At 36.0% G+C, this 23,835-nt stretch overlaps 1 protein-coding gene across 1 annotated transcript in view; it reads left to right on the top strand.

The window, feature by feature from the left end:
* Positions 1-23,835, top strand: part of VPS13B (vacuolar protein sorting 13 homolog B) — a 418,175-nt gene that overhangs the window by 157,238 nt on the left and 237,102 nt on the right. Inside the window, 1 exon segment of the mRNA XM_050315121.1 lies at positions 21,631-21,740. Coding sequence (XP_050171078.1) covers positions 21,631-21,740 — 110 coding nt within the window.

The raw sequence follows: 23,835 nt of genomic DNA, 5'->3' as shown, positions 1-23,835 counted from the left end.
GCCTGAGGGTTACAGATGTGGGTTGAAAGAACATTCATCTGTGAGTCTGACAATGCTGTTGATTCAGGCCAACTTCAGTTCAAGGGAGAAGCTGCTGCTCTGAATGTCCAGGCAGAGATTATCCCACCAAGATTCCAGCTACTCCATGGAGGGGGAAGGCAGCTGATCTGATAGAATAATTTACATTGAGATAAAGTTCTGCTAATTCAGGAAGTGTTACTCTGGTAACAATCCATAATAGCAGTTTTAGCATTTTGTTTCTTCAAACACTATGGACAAATGAGTTCCTCCCCATCTGCTACCTATCTTGGGACAGTGCTGCATTGGAGGTATTGCTTTAGATTGAGTAACTAACTACAAAGCAAAAACAATAGCAGATTATTGATTATTGATATGAGCAATTAACTACATCAACAAAGAGACTGAGGCTCTGGATGAGGTTTTTAGTATTGTATTGAGAACCTTGTGTTCAAGGGCTTGTCTGTGAACAAATTAATTAAGGTGACTGCTTTAGGGTGTTTTATTTTCTTTAACATTACTGCCCCCATATGGATAGAGTCAGAATGTACAGTGGAGTTAGGGAAGGCATTTTGTATATAAAGCAGTTTTAAATTCTGTGTCAACTCTGAGCTCGTAGAGTTCATCTTTCTTTTACTTGCTTGGTAGTCAAACAAAACAATATATGACAAGGTAGGTGCTGATACTCTGAAACAGATAACTTGAAAAGAAATGCACTTTTCAAGTCATTATAACTCGTAATTTTACAAATGCACCTGTAGTGCACTGGGTTTTCTACAAGTTCACCTTACTGCTAAATAGAGAGTCAAGCACTTAAACTTTATTTATAAATCAATTTTTATGTAAGTGTATCTGCAAACTTTTAAAATCTGTTTCAATATTTTAAAAATAAAATTCAATATGTTAGCACTAACTTATGAATAAAGTCATGTAGCTGGTACTTGCCACTGAGTTTAAGGTGATTTTTGTGAAAGCTCAACATTGTAATCTGGAAGAAATGGATCTTCTTATTTAGCTTATGTAACTGTCACTAAAGTTAATTTTATTGCCAGAGTTCGCTGGTTTCTGTGAATATGTGCTAAAAAAAAGGTAACTCATCTTTTTTTTCCATACGTTTGTGTAGTTCACTATATAGTACTAAGTTTTCAGTCGTGAATGAGTTGGATTGAAGATTTGTTTTTAACAAGCCCCATGCAGTAAAATCCAAAAGTGAGGCATTAATAAAGATTTGCTATTGCCACAGCAGCATTTTTTTTTAAATGGTTATTTCCAGACAACTAGTGGAACAGTTAAAACTTTTTTTAAATCAGTTAAAGTGTTACAGGCCAAGTTGAGTGTTCTTTATTTATTCCAAGTAGCTCATTCAGTAAATTCTTTGAATGTCCCGAAGGGCTCTGTGTGGAAAGGATGTTTATGAGTGTGAAGTCAGTGTTATACTTACAATCTCTTCTTGCTTAATGCTACTTTGTTTTAGACATGCCCATATACATTACCATTTGCAACATTAAATTTATTCTGCGCAAAGTGTCAAGTCTTTGTAATCTATTAAATGTAGCCAATAATGGTTTGATTTCTTTTTTGTTGACATTATGCTTTCTGTTTCTTCTGCATTTTGAGACTTTTAAAATGGTACCAAGCAACAATTTTTGCTGCATACAACAATATCTCCCCCCCATTTGACATCTAGGAAATCTTTCATTCTCTTCAGCTGTATGTCTGTAATTTGATAAGGCTCATTTTTCAGATGAAAAGACATTCTTGCCTCTGAAGTGTGAATTTAATTTGGATACTGTTTTTTCATTGTCTGTAGTAGATGAAATGGGGGGATATGTAGGCATTTACAACAACTTTTGTATCTACAGTATACCTTTGTAAATACTAATGTGTTATATTTTCAGTAACTTGTTTAGTCTTTAGATTTATCTAAAGACTGAGCTTTCATTTTCAATATTGGAATTATCCTAACCCAAAAAGCATAAAGACCAAATGAAAAAAATGAATTACAAATGTCCCCTTATCAACTCTGCGTGATTATCTGTTAGCAACAGGAGTGTTTGTTCTCTGTCGTAATTTCTAGCAGTTTGCCTTCCAAACAGGCAGTGCTGTGAAGTGGCACAGATCAGCAAGTCATGTGCCTGACAGCATATGCTTCTTTTCACTGTGATGAATCCAAGAACATTTCTGAGCGATGGGAAATGAAACAGTAGCTCAGCAACATATTATTCATGTCCCTAATAACCTATTGATAAGTTAGGATATAATATGCTTTAGCAGGAGTGATAGTATTTTAGGAAAGAAATTAGATTAAAGGAATGTTTACTTCTGACCCCACTTTGCAGCCAGATAAGAATTAAAGTCATTCTCAGTGGTAATGCATCTGCGTTCTTTTGCCATTTTAGAGCAGATGTAAAAGCCAATTGCACAGGAGATAGGAGTAAAATGACTACAGAGACAAATTAGCTGGCATAGAATGGAGTGGAAGAACAGCTGTTGAAGTGGAGCTGAGTGACACACTCCTTGTCTTGTGCCTTACTTTCTTTAAGAGGAAAGGCGAGATGCACGTGGACCAGGTTAACTGATCATTCTGCAACACCATTCCAGTGAATCTCTGAAGTGAGAATCTAATGTATGTAGAAGTTTCTTGTCTTGTTACCTTAGCTTTTGTTGAAAAAACCCAAAAGAAAACAAAATACTGTCTTAAAATTTTGCTCACTTTCCCTCTTTCTGAATTTCTTTTAATTTATGTTCTAGTTAAAATTGTTCAGCTGAAGAATATATTTGAAAGGCTATTTTCACATTTGGCTTACAACATCAAAATGTATGCAAGACAACAAGACTCCTTTTTTGAAAATTTTTGTTTAAATTTCAAACAGAAATAATGCAGATAACTCTATGGATGATAATAATTTCCTACATGAGACCTATATATAATGATTGCTGTAAAATTTCAGTTACCAAAATTAAGTTTCAAATCAGATTCCTCTAAATTATTTGTCACACTGTAAAACTAAATGGTACCTTCAAAAAATAAACTGTATTAGAGGTTCAGGAAGCTCAGCACACTTAAGAAATAAAACCAAAATCATAGATGTAGAACAACATGTCTGTAGGAGTATAGGGTATGCTGATGGCTCAAAAGTTGAAAATATTACATGTATTTGAGGGACTGGCTACATTTGAAGTAAAAATAATGCCAAGGAGAATAAAGATATTTTGTGTTTTGGGAATAATATGAATTTGCAAAAGAAGATCAGGCAGATGGAAGGAAGCTGTTCAATAGCAATGAGTGGAAGAAAGATTAAGAGGTCAGTGAGAGTAACTTTGGCTGGAGATAATAAGATACAAAATGTGAGTGATTGTTTCAGTATATAAAGAACCTAAATTAGTTATGCCTTAAGAATGTATTTTAAAGCTTTGATTTGTGGAATCCAACCTGTAGGTGTTGCCATACAGTTAAATACTTTAGGTGCGTTTTGAATACTTGATTTCTACTAAGACTAGCAATATTGCCAGAGGTTTCCATGCTACCATTTTCCATTGTTTCTCCTGACCAAAAGATAATCTGCTATAGTGCAGCCAATCTGCTGCACTTAGTTCATTTCAATCATATTGCTCTACCATGTTCTTGTGGGGAGTCTCTTACTTAACTTTAGAAGAAAAAAAAAGGCAATCAAGCAAACAGATACCTCTTCTATTGTCTCATTCTCTAAAACTGCTCTGTTTACCACTGTCTTCTTTAGTGTCAGCAAAGGGCTGACAACTTGCAACAAATATATCAGACACAATATATATTGGTGCCTTTTTGTCCCCAAATGCAGATAAAATTTTTATTCACTCCAATAAAGTAAATGTTGTACCAGTATTTTCACAGCACAGTACAAATATATGGAGAGTGAATGTGGTCCTTTGTAATTCTCCAATAGAGGTGACAGAGTCCTCCTCCTTCATCTGGAGCTTCTGTAGTGGCACTGTAGGGTCCATTTTTCTGCCCATATAAGACAGCTAAATTTGACCTAAATCACCAGAGGGCACTGCTGGGTCTCTTTAGGGGGGCATCCTGTCAGTCTGTGCCTGAGAGAGAGTTGATGATGTAGGGGAAGCTATAGCTTTTCGTAACTTTTTCTCTGATAATACCTTTTTTCCATCTTGACCCCAAAAAAGATCTGGAAAGAAAATGGTAGAAGATCCATGTACTGAGTTTTGGTGTGAGTTTGTTTTCACCACCCATCTTTTCCCTTTTATCATGGCAGCCTGTCTCATGCATTCCTACTTCAGTCACCTAAGGTGTAATTCATGGGCTGTCCATAGGATCCTCAGTATCCTTGTAATCAATAAATCACACACTGCTGTGTGTCAACTCAGTGCCTCCATTGGACAATATGAAAATTGTGCTGCCTATGAAAAAATAATATATCAGTAAAGGGAGACTAGCTTCTCTCAATATTTCCAGTCAAATTCATCATTTTACACTATGTAATAGCGTATAATGCACAATAGCTCACTTTGTAATGACAGCATAATGAGGGAAAGGTTCTTCACAGAAGTCTTTCTGAGTCTTTAGCTAAGAGAAGTTTTACAAATATTTCACACTAATGGAAAATAATGAAATCCTTCAGAACTGTAGGCTGCTTCTGAATGTGGCAGTAGTGACAGGAAGGTAAACTTTGATGTAATAAAGATGTACATTACATTTGAACCTCATTATTTGACTCTACTATGCTGAAGCTTGAGCACCATGTGAAGTTTGTGGCTAGAATAAATCATTTTTTTCTAATTCACAGTGAGATCTCTAATATGATAGATTTCTTGCATATACTGTGAAAGACTGAAAAAAACTCTACGTCTCAACATTTCTAGGTATTACAGCAATACTGGTATGTCTTACATTAAAAATCTGCCTGTAGAATATATTAGAGGAGTAAAAGTTAAATGGTTTTGTGATATTGGGAAGAAACTGTTAATGGTTGCTCTTCTGTAGAATAATACAAAACTGAATTAATTTGTGAATTTTTATCAGTAAATTGTTTTTTATTTGTAAATAGTGTATGGATTATCCCCGTGGTATTATTATAATAATCACGATGTTTCATAGTATAAAATGTGCTGCACATGAAATATCTGTTGTTCAAAACTTCAGCTTTAAAGTACTGTCTTTTTTTCAGTGCCTGTAACTGTTTCACTGGCCACTACAGCTGGAGAGTATAATAGGACATGGAAACAACTACAAAAAATCAGATTAATTCCCAGATGATCTCTTCATTAATTTATTTTATTCCGCTTAAGTGAAAAAGTCATATCTAATGAAGAAGTGCACAGTAGGTTCTTTGATGGTAAAAGTGCTCATCTTTCATGTTTGAGAACCCTTTTTTTACCTTGATTTGTAAGCACAATTAGGATTCGTTACACTGTGGTCTGAAAAAAAATAGATGTTTAAGTCAGATTGGCTTTAACTGATGTATGACCTTTCTACCATACTTCTGAGAGAGAGGAGACTTAAAACTTTCATACATTATTATATTTTATATTGAAAAATATTTAACGTGATTGTAGCCTATGAACACACACCTAGGACAAATATGGAAAAGTCACAGTTTCAGTGAGGTTCATCTTACCATCTACATTTAAATTTTCATCTTCAGCATCTTTTGAAATTGGATTTGCTGATTGCATTTCTCACTACTGAGTTTCATTGACATTTAAATACTGGGTTTGTGTTTTCTTTTACTCTTTCTGTGCTACTGTGATTGAATTAGGAGTATTGTATTTCTTTTTTATCATTATGAGAATTATTTTAAATAAGGAACATATTTTCCTTGGTGTCTGGGAGTTTTAATAAAATTCAGGTATAGCCTGTTTTAATCATAAGCATGCATTGAAATCTGTTATCCTGCTCTTGTGTAGCTGGATGTATTGACAAACGAGAAAAACTAGACAATTATATATTCAAAAATATAAATCCGTTAGGCTGTTAAATCATCTTTCTTGTAAACTTGTAAATGTACTGCAAATTGTTAAAACAGAAAATCATAATTCAGCTTGTGATGAAGCTTTGGTTCTGTGCAGGAAGATGTTCTGAGTTGTGTGGTTGTGTGAAAAGGGTTAATGTGGAATTTGGCATATAATCATCTGCGTTAGAGTATGTGAGGATACTAGGAACAGGTTCATTTAATGAAATAACGGAGGGTTCTGTCAGAGTTTTGACAGATGCAAACACTAATGTAAACGTGCTCTCATAACCAGCAGACTGTACAAGTAGCATGATAAAATGCTTGCTTACTCAGTGTACCCTGCTATGTTCATAGTAATCCAGGCAGGAGCTTTCCAGCTGAGGGTAGAAGAATTTAGAGCTGATTCTATTAAATAATGTACTTCCAATAGGTCTGTAACTGTAGCAGACTGCTGTTGTAAGCCTCCCTTTTTTTTGTTGGGTTTGGTTTTGGTTTTGGGTTTTTTGGGTTTTTTTAAAGGCATACTGCAAACACAACCAGATTGATAGGAATGCAAGTTATTTTCCATATATTAAGGAGGCACTCAAGTTAGTTACTGTGTAAAAACAACATGGATATTCCTAGCTATGAAGGACGTGAAAAAATTTTCTGGATTGTAAGAAAATATGAAGATTCTTTTATTAACATATATCTGTACAATAAGAACATGAAATTAAAAAATCCCAAGTTCATCATATTCACTGTTCATCTGCTTTTGCCTTGGACTGGAAAGAGCTCAGTAAACAGAGCTATTTTGAGCTATCTTGTCGTGTTCTTTGATTGGACACTGTTTAGCGTCTAGCTTGTCACTCTGGAGATGGCTGAGCATAGATTAATGTTAACAGAAAATTTATACCTTTGGACTTGGTATAAACGTACATAAAAGAAGAAAGCAGATATGCAGCAATAGTAAAAAAGCAGATAAAGTTTATTCCAAGTAAAATTATTGGTGGGGTAAGGAGTAGGACTAAGGAGCTGAAACACAGCAGGTATGGTACTGCTCCTTTTGTTAGCAGTGTGTATCAACTGGTATTCTTTTAAACCCATGACTCCATGAAACTTTAAAATTACTTAGTTTATGAACTGAGAGTTTTGTTAGAATGAAAACTGCATACTTGAAATGCTTACACATCAGTCACTTTTTAAACAGCTTTTAAACGTTCTCACCAGCTCTCCCCCGCTCAAAATCCCAACCCAAATGCCAAGTATCCACTTAGTATCACAAAACATAAAGCTGTAAACAGGCACAGGACTTTATAAACATCTGTATTTTATTCCGGAATTCTGGTTTCTATGCACAGTGTTATAATAGTAATAAAGGACTATGAGGTTAATGAGCTGGGGAAGAAGCAGCTGGTCAGAATTATTGCCCTTATTAACAAGAAAGGATGAGGTAAAATCCTCTAGCTTTTTTTTCCTCTTCCAGGTACAGAAATTCCATGGCATGCTCGCTGTTAAGTTCACCTCTTGGTTTTAGAACTGGCACCTCTCCAGCCCCAGCATAGAAGTACAACTCTGACATATCTGGATTAGCAAACGATTTGTTTAGCTGGTGCTATGGTTACATGGAGGGACCACATAGGGCCCCAACATGTGGTGTCAGGCAGAAGATTTAAAATTGCATGGCTATAAGTAAATGTTCCTTTTAATGTTTGATTGCTTAGAACTCTCTTCAGTTATTTTCTTATTGTTTTTACCTGATTGGATTTCTTTTTTTATTATAGTTTTAATAGTCTGACTTGTGGACTAACAAATGCAGGAAAACCTGATCTAAATAGTTTGTAGCAGGTATGGTTTTTGCTGATTTCTAAAGTATGACACAGGAGCACATACTGCTCTTTTGGAGCACATGCCCAAAAGATCTGCTCAGAAAATTAGTATTCTGAAGACAACATGATATATTGTTAGCCATCTGCAGTAATATTTGGTTTGTAAATAAACTCAGTGTTCTTATAGTGCTTCTGCAGATGTTTTGTACAGTTTACTTAACACTTTTTTTGCTAAAAATCCTAAATGAGGTTTGCAAAATCATAAAGCTGCAGTGTTCTGCTTGCTGCCAAAATAATACTAAAGGTTACATATTTCTGTTTATTTGTAACATTTGTAACATCTCTCTCAGAAGACACTGTAAAAATGTGAAAGCTGGTTTCACTTAAAAATCAGTTTTTCAAGGCAACATATTTAAAAACTCCCACTGTGACCTAAATGTATGACAGCAGCTTTCTGCACTTCTACTTGTTAAGAGATGCAGTTTTAAAATTTTCCTTACCTGTGATTTTGCAGCACCCACACTGGAGAAGTTTCCGTCCTTTTTAAAAGCAATAATAATAATAATAATATTTTTTGGGTAAATAATAGCCAACTAGACAGTGTTGTTGATACTTTGAATAAGGAGAACCATTCACTCAGGCCTGAAAGTGAAAGTAAAATTCCTACTCTCTGTCTAGCTGGGCAGTGATTTAAAACACTGACTGAACTAAACAACTTGTTGGATTTATTAATCAAACTGTACGTAATAAATTAAATTTTACCTTGTTTTCAATTTTTTAAAAAGGTTTAGCAGTGATTGAAGAGGTTAAAAATGGATTTGAAAATAGGTATGTTTACATAATACAACAATTGCTTTAATGTATATTAAGCATAGTTAATGTAAGACAGATTTTCTATAATTTAGAAATATTAGTTAGCCTTAGATCAGCATGAGTGAGAAGTCATAGGTCTTGACACCATTTAAGAATGTATATTTTGGTCTAAAAGAAAGTGAGTTCATTATAGTAGGTGTTTTAGTTTTTTGGATGCATCATGTCTAGCTCTTCTCAATCTTTATAATCATTTGTCTTAACAGCTGACCTTCATTGTATGTTCCAAGTGTACCAACATGCTGGTATTGAGAAGAATAACTTAGTTCTACATCAACTAAATGATGCAGTGATGTTGAAACAAATGTTAAATAATCATTTCCCTGTTCACTGCTAGTAGAAATGAACTGCACAGACTTCGTCTTTGTAGTTTTGTGCATTAATTACTGATGTGAAAAGGCAGTTACTTGTTCTGCTTGCTGAATTGGAGGCTCACAGCATTGTTTCAAGCAGAAATAAAAAGCAACTTTTAAAATAAACTAGTTTGGCAATCTGGATGTTTTTTAAGATCTTCTGAATATTTTCTTTCATTGTTTTTTTTAAGTAACACTGTATGAAATTATACCATACTATGAAGATTTAACCACCACCTTTAACTTAAACTTGTGCCTTTTCTTTCCTCTATATGACCTGTAAAGATGTATTTTTATTATTTTTCTGTTGATGATCATGGAAACATTCATTAGATTATTGAGAATTTTTTTTTTTCCAAAATTTTTGTTAAATTTACCTGGGAGCCTTTATCTCTATGAATTGGAAGATGATTTCAGTTTCTAAAAATACATAAAGGCAGGGTGATCAACAGTTGTCTCCAGTATTACTTGTGTTGGTGCTTTGTGTTGGATCCTTGCTTTACTGAAATTTTGAACATTATTTGCTTCATCTCTGTAGAAGAACTGTGGTGGGCTTTCCCCTGCCCAACTACGATTTTTCTTTAATCTGTATCTATAGCATTCATAGTGACCATCACTGTTGTCTACTGAGTCTGAATTACTGTACATTTCTAGCAGTATAAACACTAGTTTAGGAAATTACCAAATGATTAGAGGCTCTCATATCAGTTCTTCATTGTAGTCAGTATATATGAAGGTACTCTGGAAGAGGATAAAATTTGATACCAGTAAAGGCATAAATATAAAATTTTTATATTTATATAAATTTTATATATAAAAAAATTTTGTATTTATGTAGAGATGACTGAATCTGTGACTAATTATTTCTTTTTAGATTTTTTTATTCTTAGATTTTGTTTATATCACAAGAAGATTATACAATGAAAAGTTTATTTATTCTGCTGAGTTTACTAGCTGTTAGAGAAGGAACAGACAAAACTACAAGCAAGGTATCCAGATTGCACTATATCATTCATTATGCTCATAGGTAAATTCAATCAGAATTTCAGGCAATTTCACAATATGCAACAACAGGACATTTTTTTTTTGGTATTTACTCTGTGTGGGAATTTTTCAGTTAGTAGTACCCCATGTATCCTGAAAAGGACCTCCAATATGAAATGTAGTTAACTTGAAATCTTCTTTCTGGAATCTCTTGAAACTACAACACATTCCCAAGACTTTCTGAAGCCAGTTCTACATGTGAATAGAATTATTTCCACACTTGAGATGCCAGTTAGCCGGTGCCTGTTGGTGTCTTGGTACAACCATTTCAGTGTATGTGGAGATGCTTATCTCTCCTCTCTCCTTTCTTCCACGTACATTTCATAAGTTGAGGAAGGCTTTTTGGTTTTACAAGACAGGTGTAAGTCTATCAAAATGGTACTGTGAAACTCAAAATGAAATTATCTTCAATGGATTTGTTGAATTTCATTTAAATTTGGAGTTAATATGATGGTATTAAGTTTGCCTCTAAAATGCAAATGGCCTTATTTATGTAAATTGAGTACGCATTCAATGAAATGGCTTTCTGATGTGTATGTACTGTCATTCACAAATACAGACCCCTTTTGAAATTATTGCCTATGCAGATATCAGCTGCAAAGAAGACCAGGATTTCCTGTCCTTTAGAAAATGTGTCCACTTTATGTTCGTAGTATCTAAACCTTTTATTTCTTTTTCACTGAGTAACCAAGGACTGCAAACTTCACATTTTTCAAAGTTGTTTACTTTAAAGAAAACATTTGCTTTCAGCTTGTGCCCTATGTATCAAGTTTCTGTTGAAGTACACATATCAAAAAAAAGAAAAGTTTATAGCTGAACTGCCTGTGTAACTTTACCTATCTTGCAGTGTCATAACTTTGACAGCATAAAATACGGTGGCTATTTTTATTCAGGCTCATTGTTTGGCAACTCATTTATATGCTATTTATTGCAGTCTTGAATCAGTGCTGTAGAGCATGAAATCTTCTTAAGCAATGGAAAGGAATAAATCAATTAATTAGGACTTTCTATTTAGAAGATGCATAGCATTTTGTTCTTACGTTTCTGCTACAGAAAAGCATAAGCTTATGTGGAATTTTTACTGTAAATCTTGCTTGCCCTTCTAAATTATTTTCTTATTCCTCAGCCTTTCTGTCTGTATTCTTTTAATTGAGTACTTCAGAATTCATGTGAAGTAGTGTGTGTTTTCTGTTGCCTCTGAGAAGCTGTAATGTTTAGGGGAAAAAAAGAAGAAACAGAAACCACAGCTGTATATTATTCAAATTATTTTTAAGAGAAGGCACATGAGGCATCTACTGCTGAAAAGATTTCAGTTTTATAACTTAAAGTGCAAGACCAGTTGGTATCCATAGTCACAACACTACAAATGTTCAACTGGTGAAGAAGGAATGAAAATAGCTCCCTTGGTGCTCTGTTGCCATAGGGGAAGAATCCTGTTGCAATTCCCAAAAGGATACTGCAGAAAGAAATTGCAAAATACTGCTTTGGCAGATGATAGCGAGGTGTTTATAAATACAGAAGCTGAACCGTATTAAGAAACTTTTTGGCAGTTTTCAGAGCATTTTCTGGTTTTAGTTTAAAATCCATCTTACGAAAGTATATAACTGGAGATTGTATTGAAAATCACTTAGAAGTGATATGTTGAGGCATTACTCATTTGAACTAGCTCATTAGTTCTCAATCTTCCTGTTGTGTCACAGCTGAAGGAAAGGTGTGATAGCACTCTAGCAGTCTGCTCATAGAGAGAGGAGGATGCAATCCTGTTATCAGTGTGCTTATGTATATTGTGATGCCCAGTTAACTACCTATAGGTCATAGAAAGTGTAATTTGTAAACTCAGTAAAGCTTCTCTCTGCGTTTTTCATAGTCTAAAACTTGAGAGAGATTATTAGGCATTCTGACAGCTTAGTTAAGGGTAATACGTTTGGATCATGACTGGTAGTTTTCTCTGCATTAAATGAGATGATGGCATGTGGTCCTTTCTTCCCTGCTGGAGCATGAGTGATAACGAGTATTTTAGCAAAGACCTATATCCTACAGTTTCAGAGCCTTGGAGCAGACTTCAGCTATTTTCTGCCTATAATATCTGTTGTAGACATATAGAGAGTGTATGTACATATATATATATATAATGGTCTAGTGGTAAAGGCGCCGCGCTATCACCGCCGAGACCTGGGTTCGATTCCTGGTCAGGGCCACTCCCGGGCAGGTGGGGCTCGTTAGCCCTTAAAGGCAACCCACCTACGTCCTAAGGACCTCGCTGCCACCGTCCAAGCTCGCTTGGCCCCGGCAGATGAACCTTAGGATTAAAGGGTGGGCTCAGTTCCGCGCACACTGTGTCTCACCTAAAAAATCCAATGCGCAGGCTGGAAGGTGTAAAGACCTTCCCCGGATCTTCGCTCGCGAAGACTGGCCATTATATTATTATTATATTATAATGGTTCTATATGATTAACCAATTTAAGATAGGTTTTAGATTTCTGCTCTGTCAAAGCATTATTTTCCTCACTCACTTGCAAGAGGTCTTGGTCCATTGAGAAGTGTTTTCTCAGTGGCTTGCCTCTCCATGGCCTTTTGCCCTTCAGCTGAAGCTCTCTTTGCAGAAGTTTCTGTGGAATTTGGAGGTTTTTGTAATGAAAATGTCTTTTCAGGATTGTCTACAATGATTAGAACTTGTTTGTTGCATATATGGGGTCTTAATTAATGTCTGTGTAAACAGCATATAAAGTGCAGGTGATGGTACTTACAAAATTGTATACATACTTACCTAGAACAACGCAATTATAAAAATCTACTACTAATAATACATTTGGAAAAGAGGTTCTGACATTGCAGCTTGACTAAGGCTCTGAGTTCCATGTCCAGGTGTTTTGGACCTGAAGTTTTTCAAAACCCATTTGCTTTGGAGTTGACTGTAGTAAATATGCAATCATTTAAAAATGAAGAAAAGAAAATTGTTTAACCAGTAAGTGAAATTCAAGATACACATGTGTATACATTTTTATTTCTGTACTCTCTGCTCTGGGATTTGGAGAATGTATAATGCATTTGGCATGGAGCACAGAGTGAATCAGGGAGCATAAATGCTGAATGAATGGTATTGTGAAACAGAAGATTTCAGGTTCGAATGCTTAAAACTGACCTTTTTGACTGACCAGAGCTAGATGCAGTGTTCTCAATATCTGTGTACACAATGGATTTATGCAATGGTGTGGATGATATTTTCTGTTTTATTGCCTGTTCCTTCCTTCCTACTGAACATTGTCTAACACTTTTCTAGAATAAACGGAAATGTTGTTTTCTTAGTCAAAGCAGTCTGCTCAGTTATCATTTTACATGTAAAGTTAAGGTAGGAGGTAGCAACATCAGTAGGGAAAGTGTGTTTATCTGTATTATATCAGGTGGGATACTTTTGGAGTTCTTTGGTCAGCCCAGTTTTTGGTTACTCTGGATAGTTCAGCAGAGCTCATCACCTCATGAATCTTGTGGAATGTCTTGGGTAATACAGGTCCCTGCAGGGATCTGCCTTCTTCCATACGGAAAATAATCATGGTGGGTAATTTTCTATCACTTTTTCTTTTCTCCCAAATAATTTACCCCATCTCAAATTGTTTATCTATTTTATTTCCTCTAGTATCCCTTGTAGATAGCCTAGATTCTTTAAAAGCCGTTGATTAATCACCTTGTGGAAATTGTGTAGGGAATTGTTATTTATTAATTAAATCTGCTTTGTCCTTGTGTGTATTGATTCCTCAGGAGAACACCAGGTTTAAACCACAGTATTTACTTTATCACAAAATTTGTTCACAATTTTGCAGAATAGCATCATGTGGTCCAAAAGTAGTACTAGACTTCTGAGATCAAATGGAAGAAGAATGTGCTGCCCTATTCATCTCATTTCTATTCTTAGTCCATTAAATAATGGAATTAGAAAAATTCTTGGTAAATAAAAAATATTCATATAAACATTTTATTTCTAGTCTGCTTGAGAAGATGTCTGTTTTCAGTAGCTCATCAGAAATCCATTCAGTGAAGTTACTACATTTTACAAGGGAGACCGAAAAAATAACCACCACAGCCTTTAAAATGGGACCAAGAGGTCTCAGCTAGGTAGAGTAAAGAAAAAATTAGGAAAATTACCTCATAGTTTATTCAGAGCCCAAAACAAGGTCTTTAGTGGAATGTTCAGTCTCCTCTTGATCCGTAGGAGTAACTGTGAGTTGTTCCATGAGGAAAATGGAAAGAAACAGCCTTAACATTGCAACATGTATCTGAGTTCTTTTATCAGAGAGCTAACCAAGCTAAAATACTCAAGCCTTTGTGACCATTTTGAAAACTTGGTCAGCTGCGATCAAGTTAATGTAGCTTATGGCATTAGTGAGAGGTCTAAGTAGTCTTTGTCAAGCATGTACTGATGGTGATATCAGATGCAGAGGCAGAACTGTTGGTAGCTTGTTAACTCTCTTATATGTGAAAGTATCACGATGGTTGCAGAGCACATCTTAGCCATGAAGTTTCATAATAAACACAGTCTAATCTGATCTGATGATCAGATTCATAACGCTGACTGTTAGATAGCTTTCTAGTGGGACTTAGCAGGGGAGAAAAAACAAAGGGACCAAACTTTGGTAGATAACTTTATAAACTGATGTGGCGAGACGTAAGTATTTCTGGGTTTTTGAATACCCACTTGCATAGCACTGTCTCCAGTAACAACCTCTGCTTGGAGTCAGTTTGGGCCACCCTGCAGTGTCTGAGTGGAAACATAGCTCTCTGGGCAACTCAAATGTTTTATTTCTCCTTATATTTTAATGAATTAAACAAACCAAGTGTTCTGAATATGTCTTGTTTTCTAAAGCGTTCAGAATAATTTTCTTTATTCACTGACAATGTTTTTGAAGTTCTTATAGTATATCCTTACTTTCTGTCTGTATAGCCCTTTCTGTCAGTCGAATTTAGAGTTCCTATTTCTTCTATATTTACAGAATAATTGTGATGGTTAAATCTGTAAACAGGACCTAAAAGTTAACATAAGGAAATGATACTTGAGTGAGACTTTCTCGCAATAAAACCCTAGGATTAAAGAAGAGGTGCTATGCAGCTCAGCATGGGAATATTACCGTTACATTTTCATGGAGATGATTCAGTAATCATGCAAATAAAACTGACATCTCTGTATATTACAGCTGCCTACATATTTTCTTTTTTTCTTGATAACAGAATCACAGAACTGCTAGGGTTGGAAGGGACCTCTGGGAATCACCTAGTCCAACCTCCCTGCCAAGGCATGCTATTGCCTATTAAACTGTTTCCCTGAACCCACATCACCATATTCTCTAAAGGAAATTAAAGTTTTGCTCAAATGATTTTGGAAAATAAAGCAGTCTTTCAAGATAACTTTTTTTTCCCCAAAAACATGCAGCACACAAGTTAATATATTCTAGCATTTTTGTGAAAACTTGCATCTCAGCATGTCACAATGTTTTTCCTCAGTAGGAAAGACAAAATGCTAAGTGGAGTCAACTCTATTCTTAATATCAAAGAGCAGAGATGGTATGAAATAACTAAGGGTTGTTGTCCACACCTTGATTTGGCATGCCTTGCTTCAGATTGGTCAGAGCATGGTGCTAATAATGCCAGGGCTACAGGTTCAGTCCTCATATGGGCCATTCACTTAAGGTGGAGTCGATGATTCTTGTGGGTCTCTTCTGTCTCAGAATACTCTGTAACTCCTTCTGCTGAGATTGATTTGCAGAAATGGCTTCTTGTACCTGAAAAATGATGCCTTATGTACAGTCCTTTGTGTTAACCAGAGTATTCAGCAGTTTTGTGTTTTGCCTCAGTATGTTACATCTTTGACTATAATTCTAGGTTGCAATTTCATAATTCAGGATTTGTGAGTATTTGCATATGTATATGGATAGAGACGGGATTGTTTTTTTTTTAATTCTAAAGATGGCTTGTCAGAATGTTCAATTGAAATTAGGCCCATGTGATTTAGAGTTATGGTTAACACAAGACTCACTTGTACATTGCTTTTGGTTTTGTGTTTTTTTGGGGTTTTTTCTACTGATTACAGCAGGCACGTAGCTGTGGCACATAATTTTAACATCTGAATTCTATCTGTGAGTCCTGCTGTCCTGCTGTGTAATTTAATAACTGCAGTTCTCTGCCTCACTTTCCCTATTTTTGAAATAAAAATAATGAAGTTGACCTCAGTTTTTTTCCATGGTTTTTTGCTATAAACCTCAGTAGGAGAGTTACAAGGTGATGATAGCAGAAGTATGTTCTTACTGAACATTTCTTAAGATTAAAAGGTTTTGGTTTTTTTAATTTAAAAAGAACAGAGTTAAAATATTGCGGAGTATGTATTCTTGAGCAAAGAATAACAACTGTGTTTGATTTTACAGAACAAAGCACCTTAATTAATGGGAAAATGTTACCCCACTACTTCTGTTTAAATTAAGTATTCTAATATTGGTCTAAGTAACTAAACTAATTGATCTCAGAGTTATTTTAAGCACTTGGGGAATGTAAAACTCTATGAAAGTACAGTAGACTTGGAGTTTTTTATCTGAGATAAAATTGCAATAATGTTGACATCTGTAGTCATTCAAGTCAACCTTGAATCGAGAGACATGCATCTCTGTAGTTAGACAAAATTTATTAACTTATGTTAGTTGTTACAATGTAAAAATAATTTTTCTTAATCACATAAACTTTGATGTGGCTTGAAATATCTGTTTCCCTTGTCTGACTTGGCAATTTAGGATGAAATACAGGACTGTGTCTCTTAGATAAGCTGATTATTTTGCAAGACAATCATATTGGCTTGTCCTTGATAATCCAAAGTAGACCAAAGTTGGATGTTTCATTTTTATGCTGTGGAACTGCAATCTCTAACTCTTTAGATCTCATTCTTCATTTTGGGATGTTCCTGAAAATGGCTGTGGTGCCACAGGCTAGCTAATTGCTAAAGCCTGTTTGGAATGTGGGTAACCAAGCCGTATTGGCAGTAATCAGAGTAGTTAAGAGCAGTCTTTTTCCCTTAGTTGACTCCCAGACTAAAATTAAACAGACTTAGATATTTCCACATTTAGGGATTTACAGTGCGTCTGTTCTGAGTCTGTTAGCAGAAAGAATTAATTACCTATACACTCTTATAAACTAGAACTATTCATTTGGGTGTAATATGCAGATCTGCATTTTCATAGTATGCCTTAGTGAAAATGCCCTTCAAAACAGCAAGAAAATAAAAAAAATATTTCTTCTCTCTGTTATCCTTTAAAATAATTGGATACTTACTCTACCCCAACCTGTATCAGCATCGTGCATATCATTCATGTGACCTGAGACATCTAAGAATCATGAGTGCTCAATGCTAAAATAATTCATGGTGCAGTTTATATGGCAAGATGGTGTAATATCTTCTTAAATTAGTTACTAGTAATTTACAGAGCTTGTCAGATTTGGGTTTTATTGTCGATAATTCCCTTTGTTCATGTTTATGATCCCTCCCCAGTAGAAAATGTACATTAGCTATAACTCAAACTTGTTTCCTGTAGAGGTTCTTCAGTTCATTTTATAGGGGAATATCTGAAATGTGTTACTGAAAGTTTTTACTGGAAATAGTTATAAAGGTGTGTTTGGACACTGCATATACACAGAACAGAATTTGGAAAGAATTCTGCCAGGGAGATCCTTTATTGTTGTAGAGATTGGATACATTTCCAGCTGCATAAATCCCAACACTGCTTCTCAGTGTCTAGTTCATCATAGTTTGTTACTGTTGTGTTGAATGTTGAGCTTCAGTAAACAAATTTATGATTGAACTATTGTTGTCTGTTCTTCCTGGTAAATTTTCTTTTCTCCAAAGTATTAGGAGACCCAGTAATGCAGTTTACTCTTTCATAAGGTTTGTGCATCTCCAAAAGGACAGTGATTTTTGCCAAGTGTTGCCACCTCCCTTCTCCTTCCCAAAGTGCTCATTCACTTCTACCTTCCTCTTTCACTATCCTGCTGCTTTCATCCTCCTCTTGTGTCTCTGTGATATTTGAGAGCCTTTCCTATTCTTTCATGGTGACTGGTCATTCCTCAGCTCCACAACTCTACTGCTGGACTCTACCCCATTTCACCTACCCTGCCTTTGCCTCTGGTCGCTTTTTCTCTGCAGCCGTGTCCCCAGGGTGTCCTATTCCAGCTCACCAGAAGTGTACTTCATTCCCTTTTTTCCCCTCTTGTTATGTCCTTGAGTTTTCCTTATGAAGGAGCTGGTAGAGGGAGAGCCCCATGCTAGTGACCCCTCACCTCGCTGCTCCTCCAGCAGCCTATGCTCAGCACTCCAGGTGGGAGGAGGTGGTGTGGCAGAGCCAACCCAAGCGCAGGAGGCCCCAGGTTATCCTCTGTGCTCCCCCACCCCCCATCCCTTGGGAAGACAATGGCTGTTGTTGCAGCTGTCGTCATCCAAGGAGGTTTGTCAAGAAGCTTATCCACAGGATGAGAGTGCCGAGCATCGCTGTGCTCCGCTGCCTTCTGTTCGTCCTCCTCTGCCGCCCGCCTGCAGCCTCTGCTTGTTTTGTTCCTTCAGGAACAGAGTGGAAAGTTGTAGAGGAAAGAAATTCTTTGCCCAAGCTGAGCCTGGCAAATGACACCATGACTGAGGAAATTCTCAAACATTAAAGATTACGTGATGTTGGGTTGATACTTATTTTTCAAGTCATTTACTAGATATATATAATAGATAAATCTGGCCAGAACTGGGATCTGGAAAGGAAACCCAAGTGCGCTATGGGACTAAGGTCTGCTTTTTTCTGAAATGTAAATTTAATTTAAGGGAGAAAAGGGGAGGGGAAGAAAAGAAAGTTTACCACAATCTTAATGAAATCCAGGAAACTTGAACATTGCTTTTTGACAGAGACAAAATAGCAATTATTTTTTTTTTCTTAGACATATAAGGAGTCTGCTGCCAACTTAAAGATTGATCCTCACATCAGTGAGAACTTCCTTAAAAACTGGGAAGGATTCTTATTTCTTGGCATGAAAACAGGAGGCAAATCTGAGAAACTTTTTTTACTGGATACTTTTTTTGAAGAAAGCTGTTACACAGAAAAGAACTTTACAGAAGTGATTAAGCTGCTCTTTGAATATGGTGGTGGAGTAGCAAATACAACAGTAAATTTCAGTAATTCAGTGTGACAGAAGTGGCTTATTAGGAAACCAAAGTTACCTGACAGTCCAATTGAAAAATTAATAATGTAATTGCTTATCTGACTACTTCTACTGGGCTTTTCTGTTTGGTTGGTTTTGTTCTGGTTTTTTTCTGGTGTGTTTTTTGTTTGGTTTTGTTTGGTTGGTTGGTTGGTTGGTTGGTTTTTTTTACATCCTAGACACCAGCTATTGAAAGACAACTGGAAAAATAAAATATTTTGCTATCTGTGCTGTCTTACTGTAGAATTTTATGGGATTGTGCTAGTGTGACTTCATTGAGGGGGAAAAGGTAGTTTCAGTTCAAAGCATGACTTAATTTTACTGAACGTCTTAGTTTTAGCTAATTTTTTTCAGTAATCAAGAAACTATGTTACATTACCATAACATGATGTCCTTCAGTAACTCCATTTTTTCTTTTCAGGAGTCTCTTAGAAGTGTGGTATTTTCTGTTGACTTTGCCTGTAGGCTGACTATTCCTCGCTCTTTGGGAGGTCTGACTCCCACTTATCAAATCACATATACATTAAACCTTTCATTAAGTATTGCTGACAACAGGCAGTATGTCTTAAAGATACAGGATTCTCTTACTCTGGCATCCAAGTATCCTATAAAAGCTAATGATTGAAGCATATACTTTATCAATCCTCTGTTACCTTTTTCTTCCTTTTTCTAGTTTCCTCCATATCCTGCCACATGACATGTTCACTGCTCTTCTTACTTGCATGTTACCCCTTTACTTTATGCTTGACATTGACTTTGCCTTATACTGCAGATTTATTTGTAAGGTTTATTACTGACATTTAAAACCATCAGCTCACATAGAGTAGTCTGTGCATAGGAGTTCCTCACAGTGTGTGTTCCAACTCCAAGCCTGTGCTAGGCAGATGATTTATCTTTGTGTATTTCTTGACTGCCATTTTCCCATTGTGCTCATCAGGCTTTGCTTGTGTCGCCCCAGGTTGGTGGGTCTTTGCTATTTGGAATTCAGCTGGGTTTAAAATTTTGTTATATACAATAAACTCATAACTTATATTTTTTTAATTAATTTCCTATTTACAGTTTTGCTGATGTGTGTTTTGAGGCGCATGTTTTTACTGTTTTTTGGAAAGTACATTGAATTGTGTGTCAAGCTTTCTGAATTTATTTGAATTTGTTATTAAGTTCAGATTGCTCCATAATTACATTGTATGCTATGGAGTAAATGTAGTATATATTGCTTTGGGAACTATTATTCTTAGTATTATGGAACTACTATAGTTTTCTAGAACGTGGTGCTGGGATCTTCCAGTAACCAGGATTTCTGTTTTAAATTTATTTTGTTATTTATTTAATTAGTTAATTTATGAATTTGTTTTAAAATTGCAAAGCTTATGTGGAAAGATAACTGCCTACTTCTACTTGCCACACTTTTTCAATATAATAGATACTTTCGTATGACATTAAGACACCTCACCAATGCATCATCAGATTTTTAATGCAGGTTTAATGGAAATAGCAATTTATAAATTGGGTTTTAGTGTTGTATATGCTAACATTTCTGGGTACTGAGACAGTTATTCTCATAATTTGAGCCTTAACATTTTCCATGTAAGTTTTTCTTCACAAGCATAAGAAAACTAGAAGTTTCCTTTAAAGCAATGAAGATGTAGTAGCCCTGTCTTGTAATACTAGGAATTCAGAAGTGAGATTTAAAGAAAATAAGTTATACTGTAAAACTTAGGGTAAAATCCTAAGAGCTCAACAGTACTGAGATTGCCACTCTTATCGGAGTTAAAAAGTTTGCCTCATTTTGCCTAACTCATCTTCTAAAGATTGTTCATGCTGACATTTACATGAAAACTGTTTGTCCTAAACTGCTTTGAGCAGAACACTAACCTAAAGGAGGCCTGTCTTTGTTAAAAGAACACACTGTCCTAGACCATGAGGGTTTTTTTTTTGTTGAGGTTGTGGGAAGTCATGCATGATATTCTTTCCTTTCTGTCAAGGGTCTTATTTGACTCATTTTTTGCACAGTGTTAATATTGGCTGAGAATTTGAGGAAAGGTGTTGTGTGTATTCAGTTACACAAACAGCTTTGTGAAAGCAAGCACTTTTCTTGGCAAAAAAATTTTAATAAGCAAAATCAAAATGCAATTTGCTGCTTTTTTGTGTGTGTATGTGTCCATAACACTGGCAGTGCTGGTAAGTTTCTCACTTGGAAGAAGTTATTGAATTTTATACTTTAATTATTACTCTTGATTAGAATTTAAAATGATCATGTATATAAATCCAAGCCAAACAAAAGTCTGCATGAAAGATGCTTTCTGTGCAAGAAAACTGAATATATACAAGGAGATTCTTAAGCAGATAGTTTACATTTTTTCTCTTTTCTATGTTGTGTAGGTGCAGTTCTCCTGTCCAGTGTACAAGGATTAGCAATTAATGTTGATCCAGTCCTATATACTTGGCTTATCTACCAACCTCAAAAACGAGCTAGTAGACACATTCAGCAGGTATGTATTTTTGGAGGGAAAGGGGTGGGAGTGAGGAAGCTTTAACTTCCATATATGCCAGTAGTGCATTCTCTTTCCAAATATTTGTTGTATGTTATCCTCTTCTGTGTAGCTTGTTGCTCATACTGTTGATCTTATTTTGAATTATTTAAAATGTTAAGTTTGCATATTAAAATTATAATTTCATAAATTTTTCATTTTTTATTTAAAGAACAAAGAAGGTGGCGTTGTGGTCACTGTTTGGGATCATTATTTTGCAACTAATTCTAACTACTGAGACCTCATGTTATTCAGACTTCTGAGTCTGAATAACACATCATATTTTAAAATTTGGGATGGTCTATCAAACAATTACATAACTGTTTATAAAGTCACCACTCTTATGAAACCTCATTTTAATAGGAGATGAACCATACAGTTCTAACTCAGCAGAAGGGAGCTCTGTTGCAGGTTCTGTGTATCATATCGAACTACAGGTTGTATACAAAGTGCTTGGAAAAGATAGAAGAAGCAAAGGCTGTTTGGCCTGTGTGGCACAACGTTTTCTTGATGTATTTTTTACCCTAATTTTCATACCCTGTATTCCTGGCCTGAGAAGAACATAGGTTTTGCCTAATACTAAACTTACTTATAACTGTTGTTTGGCAGAATTTTCTAGAGCTTAAATTTGTCATAGTTGATCAAACTAATGGTCTGTATTGCTTGATGTTCTCTCTCAGTCAGAAGCGATCAATTATTAAATGACAATTGTAAGCATCTTCAGATATTTGTCTCATAATTAGAGATTTTATTCAGCAGGAACAGAACAATTAATGACTGCTGTGCTGGGGTGCTGAGGGTACATGCAGCCCAGTGAGATTCACCACTCTACTACTGAAACAGTTTTAGTAAGAAGTTCTGCTGTCTGCATACTGTATGGTATCATGTGCAGCATGTTTTCTTTAAAAGGTGATATGGCAAAGTCAATGCTGCTTATGTTTATATTAGCCAGAAATAGAATTAGCATCTCTCTTTGAACTGAACTGGAGGCTAACTACTTAATGTGAAGTCTACAAAATCCTATTAGTTACTAGAGTAAGTTGTACAAGATCTTGCTGAATAAAAAGCCTATTCCAGTGCTCAGGCACTCTCACAATAAAAACATGTTTCTTTTTCATTCAGAGGGAAACCTCTGTGTTTCTGTCTGTGTCTATTCCCTCTGCTCCTTTCACTGGGCATCACTGAGAAGAGCCTGGCTCCGACTTCTTTACACCTTTCCTTGAGGTATTTTTAGACGTTGAGAAGGTCCCCAGTGAACCTTCTCCTCTCCAAGCTGAACAATCCCTCAGCCTTTCCTCTAGATGCTCTAGTACCCTAATCATCTTTGTGGCCCTTTGCTGGACTCGTACCAGGATGCCCACGTCTCTCATGTACTGGAGTCCAGAATTAGACCCAGTACTGAGAAATGACCACTTCCCTTGACTTGCTGGCAGACTCTGTGTAGTGCAAACCAGGATACCATTCACCTTCTTTGCAGCAAGGGCACTTTGCTGCCTCTTGTTCAACCTGGTGTCCACTAGGACCTTTTCTGCAGAGCTGCTTTCCAGCTGGGCAGCCCCAGCATACACCAACACATGAGATTACTGACCCTTGGGGTACATTTCTGTTTATTGGAGTTTGTGATCTGAAAATTATGCTGATTACTCCCAGCCACGACCTTCTCATTCATATGCCTGGAAGTGGTTTCCAGGATTAGTCGTTCCTTATCTTCAGGTGACTGGTATGTAGTTCTCTGGGCTTTCTTCTTGCCCATTTTGAAAGTAGAAGTGACATTTGCTTTCTTACAGTCCTAAACCAGCTTTTCCAGTTGCTGTGACTGTTCAAAGAACATGAAAAGTGATCTCGTGATGACATCTGCCATCTCTGTCTGCACTCATGGGTACACTCCGTGGACTTACATACGTCTAGTTTACGTATGTCTGGTTTGTCTGGTATTCCTGACCTCATCCTCTTCCCCTTTGGGTGAGTCTTCCTTGCTCCAGCCTTTCACCCAGTCTCTGGTAGCTGGGATTCAAGGTCAGTCTTGTCAGCAAAGACTGAGGTGATGGATTTCCAT

Source organism: Myiozetetes cayanensis, unplaced genomic scaffold, assembly GCF_022539395.1.
Source record: "Myiozetetes cayanensis isolate MyiCay16 unplaced genomic scaffold, myiCay2020 scf1, whole genome shotgun sequence".
Lineage (NCBI taxonomy): Eukaryota > Metazoa > Chordata > Aves > Passeriformes > Tyrannidae > Myiozetetes > Myiozetetes cayanensis.
This window is presented reverse-complemented; position numbering and strand designations above follow the sequence as displayed.